The sequence below is a fragment of the Oncorhynchus gorbuscha genome, linkage group LG23 (genome assembly GCF_021184085.1).
Source record: "Oncorhynchus gorbuscha isolate QuinsamMale2020 ecotype Even-year linkage group LG23, OgorEven_v1.0, whole genome shotgun sequence".
In the NCBI taxonomy this organism is placed as follows: Eukaryota; Metazoa; Chordata; class Actinopteri; order Salmoniformes; family Salmonidae; genus Oncorhynchus; species Oncorhynchus gorbuscha.
The window spans coordinates 8178687-8191983 of record NC_060195.1 but is presented as its reverse complement, the minus strand read 5'-3'; the positions used below and the strand labels follow the sequence as shown (position 1 = coordinate 8191983).

General features: G+C 41.5%; 1 protein-coding gene across 4 annotated transcripts in view; it reads right to left on the bottom strand.

The window, feature by feature from the left end:
- The window catches only part of LOC124010355 (phosphoethanolamine N-methyltransferase 3-like), a 27224-nt gene extending 13927 nt beyond the window's left edge, over positions 1-13297 (bottom strand). Inside the window, exons 1-4 of one of the 4 annotated variants that reach the window (XM_046322719.1) lie at positions 13016-13297; positions 10840-11014; positions 10337-10492; positions 6285-6421 (exon numbers count right to left, since the gene is read on the bottom strand). In XM_046322719.1, coding sequence (XP_046178675.1) covers positions 6285-6421; positions 10337-10492; positions 10840-11000 — 454 coding nt within the window. In that variant the 5' untranslated portion in view covers positions 11001-11014; positions 13016-13297. The other 3 variants (XM_046322718.1, XM_046322717.1, XM_046322720.1) reach the window with 3 other exon arrangements.

Sequence of the window (13297 nt, the reverse complement as noted above, 5' to 3'; positions counted from 1 at the left end):
CCTCTACCTACTCTGTCTGCTCTGTAGACAATATACCCAGCTAACAGAACATCTGAGTCTTCCTCTACCTACTCTGTCATTATACCCAGCTAACAGAACATCTGAGTCTACCCCTACCCACTCTGTCTGCTCTGTGGACAATATACCCAGCTAACAGAACATCTGAGTCTTCCTCTACCTACTCTGTCATTATACCCAGCTAACAGAACATCTGAGTCTTCCTCTACCCACTCTGTCTGCTCTGTAGACATTAGACCCAGCTAACAGAACATCTGAGTCTTCCTCTACCTACTCTGTCTGCTCTGTAGACAATATACCCAGCTAACAGAACATCTGAGTCTTCCTCTACCTACTCTGTCTGGTCTGTAGACAATATACCCAGCTAACAGAACATCTGAGTCTTCCTCTACCTACTCTGTCTGGTTTGTAGACAATATACCCAGCTAACAGAACATCTGAGTCTTCCTCTACCTACTCTGTCTGCTCTGTAGACAATATACCCAGCTAACAGAACATCTGAGTCTTCCTCTACCTACTCTGTCTGCTCTGTAGACAATATACCCAGCTAACAGAACATCTGAGTCTACCCCTACCCACTCTGTCTGGTCTGTAGACATTAGACCCAGCTAACAGAACATCTGAGTCTTCCTCTACCTACTCTGTCTGGTCTGTAGACATTAGACCCAGCTAACAGAACATCTGAGTCTTCCTCTACCCACTCTGTCTGGTCTGTAGACATTAGACCCAGCTAACAGAACATCTGAGTCTTCCTCTACCCACTCTGTCTGGTCTGTAGACATTAGACCCAGCTAACAGAACATCTGAGTCTACCTCTACCTACTCTGTCTGGTCTGTAGACATTAGACCCAGCTAACAGAACATCTGAGTCTTCCTCTACCTACTCTGTCATTATACCCAGCTAACAGAACATCTGAGTCTACCTCTACCTACTCTGTCTGCTCTGTAGACATTATACCCAGCTAACAGAACATCAGAGTCTTCCTCTACCTACTCTGTCTGCTCTGTAGACAATATACCCAGCTAACAGAACATCTGAGTCTACCTCTACCTACTCTGTCATTATACCCAGCTAACAGAACATCTGAGTCTACCTCTACCTACTCTGTCTGCTCTGTAGACATTATACCCAGCTAACAGAACATCAGAGTCTTCCTCTACCTACTCTGTCTGCTCTGTAGACAATATACCCAGCTAACAGAACATCTGAGTCTTCCTCTACCCACTCTGTCTGCTCTGTAGACAATATACCCAGCTAACAGAACATCTGAGTCTTCCTCTACCTACTCTGTCTGCTCTGTAGACAATATACCCAGCTAACAGAACATCTGAGTCTTCCTCTACCCACTCTGTCTGGTCTGTAGACAATATACCCAGCTAACAGAACATCTGAGTCTGGAACAGAGACACACAGACAGGATTCAGATGTAATCATGTCAGCATGTGATTGTGTGACCAGTATTTCAAACAAATCTAACTTTTGGATCAAGCTTCTAGCATTCAAATGAATAAATCCAAGGCCACTAATTTCGAGAGCTCATATCAGAAGGAGCATTCAAGGTAATATCAGATGATCGACGCTTCCTCGTGTAGCTACTGACAGGCCTGAGATGGATGGAGATGAGATTACTTCAATCAAAAGTTTCATCCATGTTAGCAGCACCTGTAGAGCTATTTAAAGCTGTGGGGGGAGCAGTCAGTATAGTCTGATGGGGAAACGACCAATTCCAAGTATCAACCCCCATGGCTATATATTGTCAATTGTCACATGCCCTGTATGAGGCTATAGTGAGAGCCAGGTTTGAGGCGAGGATGCTCGTACCTATTCAGATGTAATACATCCCGGAGAAATACATTTGGTCGATGTAGAAAAGCTGTAAAAAACAAACTTTAAGCCAGATATGTAGCTGGCGTATACGACTGAAATGATTATCAGTAGAGCGTGGAGACGGGAGTGGACCTGAAACAATGCATTGTTTACCTCATTTAAGTAGACTATGAATCAGGGATTTAAAGTCATTTTTAAGTTACTCAGTTTCCTGTTGTTGAATATCATTTGTAAGTCGCTCTGGATAAGAGCGTCTGCTAAATTACTTAAATGTAAATGTAAATGATACCTGAAGCAGTCGGTTCTTCACTAATGAGTATCGGGATCATACAGTCAATGTCCTGGATCTGGGCACCTGGGTAACAGATGGTCTCTGAAGCAGTCGGTTGTTCACTAATGAGTATCGGGATCATACAGTCAATGTCCTGGATCTGGGCAACTGGGTAACAGACGATCTCTGAAGCAGTCGGTTGTTTACTAATGAGTATCGGGATCATACAGTCAATGTCCTGGATCTGGGCACCTGGGTAACAGATTGTCTCTGAAGCAGTCGGTTCTTCACTAATGAGTATCGGGATCATACAGTCAATGTCCTGGATCTGGGCACCTGGGTAACAGATGGTCTCTGAAGCAGTCGGTTCTTCACTAATGAGTATCGGGATCATACAGTCAATGTCCTGGATCTGGGCACCTGGGTAACAGACGGTCTCTGCTTTCCTAATAACATGTTGGATCATAGATGAGCCCACAATAAGGACTGCTTGGTCAATTTTTTAAGTTGTGTCTCTCTTGAGTTATCTTCCTCCTATAAAGTTGTTTGGGGCTAATTGTAGAGCTGTTTCATGGGTAAATGGTTTAAATGATCACTTAATGTATCACTTGCTTCCGGACAAAGTTGTTTGTTCTTTTGTGGCCAGAGCCAGAAATCTCAGACTCTTCCGATACCCGGTATCTGTTTCCCAAATCCAAGGCATCACTTTGCCTTGGCGTTTTCCTGCCAAGGTTTTTTGGTTTCCGTACAGTGATCCATGGCTCCTGAGGTGGAGCAGAGGGAGTGGAGCAGACCGGGTGCTTGAGTGTAACTCCCGGTAATGACCAGGGCTCTTCTAGCGGGATCAAAGCACGTCTCACAGCTGAAGACTCCTCCGAGGCCGAGGCCGCGGTGACAAGCCATGGGCAAGTGGCTTCGTTCTCCACATTTTTGGCAGACTCAAGAAAAGAGTCGATCAGCTGTTCATCTCTTTTAATCTGATGAAGAATAGACACTCTACCCTCCAATTCAGCGATTTTATGGGTCAGTTGTTAGCTAGCAACGCTAACTAGCTTTGTTGTGGTGGTAGGCCCAAATTGAGCTAATACGCTTCCGTGAATCCAAAAAGATTTTCATTGCAAATAGTCTGTTAGTAACTCCACTCACTACTCATATAGTCTGTTCGTAACTCCACTCACTACTCATATAGTCTGTTAGTAACTCCACTCACTACTCATATAGTCTGTTAGTAACTCCACTCACTACTCATATAGTCTGTTAGTAACTCCACTCACTACTCATATAGTCTGTTAGTAACTCCACTCACTACTCATATAGTCTGTTAGTAACTCCACTCACTACTCATATAGTCTGTTAGTAACTCCACTCACTACTCATATAGTCTGTTAGTAACTCCACTCACTACTCATATAGTCTGTTAGTAACTCCACTCACTACTCATATAGTCTGTTAGTAACTCCACTCACTACTCATATAGTCTGTTAGTAACTCCACTCACTACTCATATAGTCTGTTCGTAACTCCACTCACTACTCATATAGTCTGTTCGTAACTCCACTCACTACTCATATAGTCTGTTAGTAACTCCACTCACTACTCATATAGTCTGTTAGTAACTCCACTCACTACTCATATAGTCTGTTCGTAACTCCACTCACTACTCATATAGTCTGTTCGTAACTACACTCACTACTCATATAGTCTGTTTGTAACTCCACTCACTACTCATATAGTCTGTTCGTAATCATAAAAGTGACCATGTAAGAAACTACCACGATTCCAATACGATTTTCTTTGCAATTTTCTATGAATGTGTGTGATGTGAATGACTGAGTGCACACGCTCTCTAGTAGGCTTAATTTCACGGCAGATAGTCTGACCTGAATTTATGTAACTCATGAAGGTGAAAGTGGACTGAATAGGGATCTGTTTAGTAAGGTATTAAATTATGAGAGGACGACAGGATGAGAGGAGTATCTGGGTAGATACACTGCTCAAAAAAATAAAGGGAACACTTAAACAACACAATGTAACTCCAAGTCAATCACACTTCTGTGAAATCAAACTGTCCACTTAGGAAGCAACACTGATTGACAATTCATTCCACATGCTGTTGTGCAAATGGTAAAGACAACAGGTGGAAATTATAGGCAATTAGCAAGACACCCCCAATAAATGAGTGGTTCTGCAGGGGGTGACCACAGACCACTTCTCAGTTCCTATGCTTCCTGGCTGATGTTTTGGTCACTTTTGAATGCTGGCGGTGCTTTCACTCTAGTGGTAGCATGAGACGGAGTCTACAACCCACACAAGTGGCTCAGGTTTTGCAGCTCATCCAGGATGGGACATCAATGCGAGCTGTGGAAAGAAGGTTTGCTGTGTCTGTCAGCGTAGTGTCCAGAGCATGGAGCCGGTACCAGGAGACAGGCCAGTACATCAGGAGACGGGGAGGAGGCCGTAGGAGGGCAACAACCCAGCAGCAGGACCGCTACCTCCGCCTTTGTGCAAGGAGGAGCAGGAGGAGCACTGCCAGAACCCTGCAAAATGACCTCCAGCAGGCCACAAATGTGCATGTGTCTGCTCAAACGGTCAGAAACAGACTCCATGAGGGTGGTATGAGGGCCCGACGTGCTTACAGCCCAACACCGTGCAGGACATTTGGCATTTGCCAGAGAACACCAAGATTGGCAAATTCGCCACTGGCACCCTGTACTCTTCACAGATGAAAGCAGGTTCACATTGAGCACATGTGACAGACGTGGCAGAGTCTGGAGATGCTGTGGAGAATGTTCTGCTGCCTGCAACATCCTCCAGCATGACCGGTTTGGCGGTGGGTCAGTCATGGTGTGGGGTGGCATTTCTTTGGGGGGCCGCACAGCCCTCCATGTGCTCGCCAGAGGTAGCCTGACTGCCATTAGGTACTGAGATGAGATCCTCAGACCCCTTGTGAGACCATATGCTGGTTCCTCCTAATGCAAGACAATGCTGGACCTCATGTGTCTGGAGTGAGTCAGCAGTTCCTGCAAGACGAAGGCATTGATGCTATGGACTGGCCCGCCCGTTCCCCAGACCTGAATCCAATTGAGCACATCTGGGACATCATGTCTCGCTCCATCCACCAACGCCACATTGCACCACAGACTGTCCAGGAGTTGGCGGATGCTTTAGTCCAGGTCTGGGAGGAGGTCCCTCAGGAGACCATCCGCCACCTCATCAGGATCATGCCCAGGTGTTGTAGGGAGGTCATACAGGCACGTGGAAGCCACACACACTACTGAGCCTCATTTTAACTTGTTTTAAGGACATTACATCAAAGTTGAATCAGCCTGTAGTGTGGTTTTCCACTTTAATTTTGAGTGTGACTCCAAATCCAGATCTCTATGGGTTGATAAATTTGATTTCCATTGATAATTTTTGTGTGATTTTGTTGTCAGCACATTCAACTATGTAAAGGAAAAATGATTTAATAAGAATATTTCATTCATTCAGATCTAGGATGTGTTATTTTAGTGTTCCCTTTATTTTTTTGAGCAGTGTATATTACCATGTTGCTTCCACCTATCAACCTCTCAGCTCTACAGGAGGGTCTAGGGATTCATTAGACAGTAACCTCTCAGCTCTACAGGAGGGTCTAGGGATTCATTAGACAGTAACCTCTCAGCTCTACAGGAGGGTCTAGGGATTCATTAGATAGTAACCTCTCAGCTCTACAGGAGGGTCTAGGGATTCATTAGACAATAACCTCTCAGCTCTACAGGAGGGTCTAGGGATTCATTAGACAGTAACCTCTCAGCACTACAGGAAGGTCTAGGGATTCATTAGACAATAACCTCTCAGCTCTACAGGAGGGTCTAGGGATTCATTAGACAGTAACCTCTCAGCACTATAGGAAGGTCTAGGGATTCATCAGACAGTAACCTCTCAGCTCTTACAGGAGGGTCTAGGGATTCATTAGACAGTAACCTCTCAGCACTACAGGAAGGTCTAGGGATTCATCAGACAGTAACCTCTCAGCTCTTACAGGAGGGTCTAGGGATTCATTAGACAGTAACCTCTCAGCTCTACAGGAGGGTCTAGGGATTCATTAGACAGTAACCTCTCAGCTCTACAGGAGGGTCATTACTGTAAGACTCACAATAGAAATTCAGGTGATATTAAAGCTCGTACCTGATTGGTGGTTGCAGGACTCCCTGAAAAACAGGTATCCTCCGAGGCGGAGCCATCCCAGCATCCTCTCTGTTAGTGACCTCAGCTCCTCGTCACTCAGATACATCAGTAGCCAGTTGGAGAAGATGATGTCAAAACTGATGGGGAGGTACACATCAGAATAACACAACTGATGGGGGTGGGGTACACATCAGAATAACACAACTGATGGGGGTGGGGTACACATCAGAATAACACAACTGATGGGGGTGGGGTACACATCAGAATAACACAACTGATGGGGTGGGGTACACATCAGAATAACACAACTGATGGGGGTGGGGTACACATCAGAATAACACAACTGATGGGGGTGGGGTACACATCAGAATAACACAACTGATGGGGGTGGGGTACACATCAGAATAACACAACTGATGGGGGTGGGGTACACATCAGAATAACACAACTGATGGGGGTGGGGTACACATCAGAATAACACAACTGATGGGGTGGGGTACACATCAGAATAACACAACTGATGGGGGTGGGGTACACATCAGAATAACACAACTGATGGGGATGGGGTACACATCAGAATAACACAACTGATGGGGGATGGGGTACACATCAGAATAACACAACTGATGGGGGTGGGGGAATAACACAACTGATGGGGGGTACACATCAGAATAACACAACTGATGGGGGTGGGGTACACATCAGAATAACACAACTGATGGGGGTGGGGTACACATCAGAATAACACAACACACATCAGAATAACACAACTGATGGGGGTGGGGTACACATCAGAATAACACAACTGATGGGGTGGGGTACACATCAGAATAACACAACTGATGGGGGTGGGGTACACATCAGAATAACACAACTGATGGGGGTGGGGTACACATCAGAATAACACAACTGATGGGGGTGGGGTACACATCAGAATAACACAACTGATGGGGGTGGGGTACACATCAGAATAACACAACTGATGGGGTACACATCAGAATAACACAACTGGGTGGGGTACACATCAGAATAACACAACTGATGGGGGTGGGGTACACATCAGAATAACACAACTGATGGGGGTGGGGTACACATCAGAATAACACAACTGATGGGGGTGGGGTACACATCAGAATAACACAACTGATGGGGGTGGGGTACACATCAGAATAACACAACTGATGGGGGTGGGGTACACATCAGAATAACACAACTGATGGGGGTGGGGTACACATCAGAATAACACAACTGATGGGGTGGGGTACACATCAGAATAACACAACTGATGGGGGTGGGGTACACATCAGAATAACACAACTGATGGGGGTGGGGTACACATCAGAATAACACAACTGATGGGGGTGGGGTACACATCAGAATAACACAACTGATGGGGGTGGGGTACACATCAGAATAACACAACTGATGGGGGTGGGGTACACATCAGAATAACACAACTGATGGGGGGTGGGGTACACATCAGAATAACACAACTGATGGGGGTGGGGTACACATCAGAATAACACAACTGATGGGGGTGGGGTACACATCAGAATAACACAACTGATGGGGGTGGGGTACACATCAGAATAACACAACTGATGGGGGTGGGGTACACATCAGAATAACACAACTGATGGGGGTGGGGTACACATCAGAATAACACAACTGATGGGGGTGGGGTACACATCAGAATAACACAACTGATGGGGGTGGGGTACACATCAGAATAACACAACTGATGGGGGTGGGGTACACATCAGAATAACACAACTGATGGGGGTGGGGTACACATCAGAATAACACAACTGATGGGGGTGGGGTACACATCAGAATAACACAACTGATGGGGGTGGGGTACACATCAGAATAACACAACTGATGGGGGTGGGGTACACATCAGAATAACACAACTGATGGGGGTGGGGTACACATCAGAATAACACAACTGATGGGGGTGGGGTACACATCAGAATAACACAACTGATGGGGGTGGGGTACACATCAGAATAACACCAAAACAATAACCTTAGTTTAATCAATCCAAAGTCACAATGTCACAATGGCAACAGATTTATGTATTTTCTTATTTAACCTTTATTTAACAAGGCAAGTCAGTTCCTATTCTTATTTACATTTACATTTACATTTAAGTCATTTAGCAGACGCTCTTATCCAGAGCGACTTACACGGTCAAACCCTGATGACGCTGGGCCAATTGTGCACCGCCCTACGGGACTCCGAATCACGGCCAGATGTGATACAGCCTGGATTCAAACCAGGTCGTATAGTGACACCTTTTGTACTGAGATGCAGTGCCTTAGACCGCTGCGTCACTCAGGAGCCAACAAAACAGACAAAAATCCCAACAGATAATTTAAACTGAGACGCAGACCTAGAGGTGCAAAGAGAGGAAAGTTTACCAGTAACTTTCGACGTTTACCAATAAACTGACAGAATTTTAGTATCTTTCGATAAATAAATGGAATCTTAGAAGATTAAATCTAGTGTCCTTTTTGGGTGCTACAGATTATCACAGGTGTCTGTAATGATCTCAGGTCCTCTGTGTGGCCTTATCACATGGAAATATATAAAATGATTTAAAAATAATCAATAGTTTGGCAAAGCTGTAAAACATTATCTAAAATATATATACCATCAACTTAGCGAATACAATTTTTGTTTAATATGAGGGTTTCAGCATGAAATATCCTTGACATATTTTTTTCACACTCTTGTATTTATTTTACTATGTCACTATGTATATTTTACTATGTCACTATGTATATTTTACTATGTCACTATGCCACTATGTATATTTTACTATGTCACTATGTATATTTTACTATGTCACTATGCCACTATGTATATTTTACTATGTCACTATGTATATTTTACTATGTCACTATGTCACTATGTATATTTTACTATGTCACTATGTATATTTTACTATGTCACTATGCCACTATGTATATTTTACTATGTCACTATGTATATTTTACTATGTCACTATGTATATTTTACTATGTCACTATGTATATTTTACTATGTCACTATGTATATTTTACTATGTCACTATGTATATTTTACTATGTCACTATGTATATTTTACTACGTCACTATGTATATTTTACTATGTCACTATGTATATTTTACTATGTCACTATGTATATTTTACTATGTCACTATGTCACTATGTATATTTTACTATGTCACTATGTATATTTTACTATGCCACTATGTCACTATGTATATTTTACTATGTCACTATGTATATTTTACTATGTCACTATGTATATTTTACTATGTCACTATGTATATTTTACTATGTCACTATGTATATTTTACTATGTCACTATGTCACTATGTATATTTTACTATGCCACTATGTATATTTTACTATGTCACTACATATATTTTACTATGTCACTATGTATATTTTACTATGTCACTATGTATATTTTACTATGTCACTATGTATATTTTACTATGCCACTATGTATATTTTACTATGTCACTATGTCACTATGTATATTTTACTAGGTCACTATCTATATTTTACTATGTCACTATGTATATTTTACTATGTCACTATGTATATTTTACTATGTCACTATGTATATTTTACTATGTCATTATGTATATTTTACTATGTCACTATGTATATATTTTACTATGTCACTATGTATATTTTACTATGTCACTATGTATATTTTACTATGTCACTATGTATATTTTACTATGTCACTATGTGTTTGTTGTCGATGTTTTGGGGGTCAAACTGGTGGCAGAAACAGGTCAACAGTAGGAAGAGTTGCAGAGTTGTTTCATTATCTTCTCTTGAACCATTTGGTCTATCCACTAGAAACGCATTCACAATATGGCCACAGATTATATATATATTAATAATTTTTTTCCAAATTGCCATAGATTTACCTGTTAATTACCAAAATTGCAGAAGATTTTGGTAACTGTGGTAAACTATGTACACCACTTTTATAATATATTGTTATAATAGTATTATATCATACACATCCTATCAAACAGCAGACCTGTTTTTGGGGAAGTCCAGTTTGGTGACGTCTGCCTGGAGGAAGGAGGCGTTGCCATGGTGACTGTTGTCCTGTCTGTTCTTCTCCACGAAGCTCTCCATGAAGTCGACCGCTGTCACGTGACTGGCCTGGGTCAACAGGTGGCTGGTGTACCTACTGGAAGAGACCAAACACACAAACACAAAGGGTCAAACACCTCCACATCAGACAGCGAGGGTCAAACTGCCAACAAGAGTCAATGTCACCTGACCAGGAAAAACACAGGTCCCCATCATAACCCAGGGCCAGGGAGTTTTACCTATCAGGTCACATGGTCAGTTAAACCTCATGTCTCTACAGAGATCATGACACAGTATATGCTTGTTGTTATTAACGGTCTATCGGGTCACATGGTCAGTTAAACCTCATGTCTCTACAGAGATCATGACACAGTACATGCTTGTTGTTATTAACGGTCTATCGGGTCAGTTGTTTTATAGATACAGTTGAATAGACCCACTGACCCGATGCCGGCGCCCAGCTCCAGGACCCTCTGGCCGGAAAGGCTGGGCAGCAGTGAGAGGATCTCAGGCAGTTCTTGCTGGGTCAGCTCCTGGGCATGAGAGTCCAACATCATTTCCTCAACCGTGGCCTGGCGGCTGTGCTCCTTCCAGAACTCTGTCATCGTACTCCTCTTTACTCAGAGTGGAGAGAAGAACTAAAGCAAACTGCTTGACAAGTACACAATAACAATAACACCAACAACAACATACTGTATTTGTATATTTGTTTTATGTACAAAGTCTGTGTGTTATTGCCATTCTATTCTATGTTATGTTATTCTATGCTATTCTATTCTGTCATTCTATGATACATTTTTCTATTCAATGCTATTCTATTATATTCAATGCTATAATATTATATGCTATGTTATTCTATTCTATTCCATGTCATTCTATGCTATGTTATTCTATGCTATTCTATGTTATGTTTTCCATGCTATGATATTCTATGCTATGTTATTATGTTCTATGCTATTCTATGTTATTCTATGCTATGTGATTCTATTCTATGCATTCTATGCTATATTATTCTATGCTATGTCATTCTATTTTATGCTATACTTTGCTATTCTATTCTATGTTATTCTATTCTATGATATGTAATTATTTTCTATGCTATGTTATTCTATGATATGTTATTCTATTATATTCTATGCTATTCTTTGCTATTCTATTCTATGCTATGTTATTCTATTCTATGTTATTCTATGGTATGTTATTACATTCTATGATATGTAATTATTTTCTATGCTATGTTATTCTATGCTATGTTATTGTATTATATTATATGCTATGCTATTCTATGTTATTATATGCTATGTTATTATACTCTATACTATTCTATTTTATTCTTTTATATTCTATTCTATTCTATTATATTCCATGTTATTATATGTTATTATATTATATTCTATTCTTGTATATTCTATTCTATTCTATTCTATTATATTCTATTCTATTCTATTCTATTCCATGTTATTATATGTTATTATATTCTATTCTATGCCATCTTATATTATATTATATGTTATTATATGCAATGTTATTATATTCTATGCTATTCTATTCTATGCTATGTTATTATATGCTCTGCTATGTTATTCTATGCTATTCTATTTTAAAGCTATTGTAGACTACAGGGTGTGGTAAAGTGAGTTTGATACTGTAGAGTTACTATAGAATGAGAGCAGCAACAAGAGGTACTTTTCTCCAGAACTCAATCAAAAACTATTGTAGAAATCAACCGCTGTTTTGTAAAGAATGCCAACTCAATGAAAATGTTTGTCACGTCAACTACTGTCATATACTTCCACCACAACCTCAAAGACCTAAAAGCAATAGGAACCTGACATAACAGGTTATATATAACGGTCACATAACAGGTCATAATCATTCATCAATCACCATAACTGCCTGACGACTCAAACAGGATTATTCCGAGGCTCTATCGTTCCGGTTCATAGCGTTTGTCCGGAGAAAGGAGTTTGGGGTAACCAGGCAATAAAAGTGCAGCAGCAATCTCGATTAGTAGCCAACTAGCCCTACAATCAATGTTTCATCCAGGAGTAAACAAGAATATACAGTAGAAACCTTCAAGAACTCCACAGCAGTTAGCATTACTTCAATCATTTGCGTGAATATACTAAACCCAGAACACATGGTGGGCCAAAATAACCTTGTAAGTATTATTAACATCTGACAAGAAAACGTCAACCACATTGAATAAACCCACACTGTTATTTACAGTCGATAGAGGATGGAAACCATGTAATTCTTACCTTTGGGGTCCATGTTTGTTGGTTAAAAAAAAAAATATATATATATATTGGGGGGAAAAGGGCTAACTATTACTGTTAGTAGTTAGTGATACTAACAGCATCAATTATCAGCCGATGGTATGTTGAGTGTTATCACTGGAAGACTAATGGAAACTTGTTGAGTGCTCGTGTTTAAATAAGGGTTGACCATAATGCGCGTGGAAGAGTTGGCTTTCCACATCCATAAGGTACAGAACTGACAATACTGATGCGCGGAATAAGGGAGGGGTGGAGAACAATAACGCACGAATAATCATCTGGGTAACAATGGGGGTCTTCGGTGTCTGCTATCTGACGCGTTATGTTAGGATTTCCCTTACCGTATAACCAGACCTTGACTGTCGATGAACCGATCTGGTGATATGTCAATCATTCAGAGGAGGCGATAAGGCGACATTGAGTCATCCATCCATGTGGAAGAAAAAATAAGAGTCTGTTGTATGTACACAAAGGCCTATTAAAGATATAGCCTGTGGTCTGAGCAAAGTGCATCTGCGTGCTTTATTTTACACCGCGGTAGAAACGAGCCCCGTTCGTCCAGAATGTGCTGACAAGGTTCGGATGGAGCCGCTCATGTGTGACATGCATGCGAGGATTGCGCA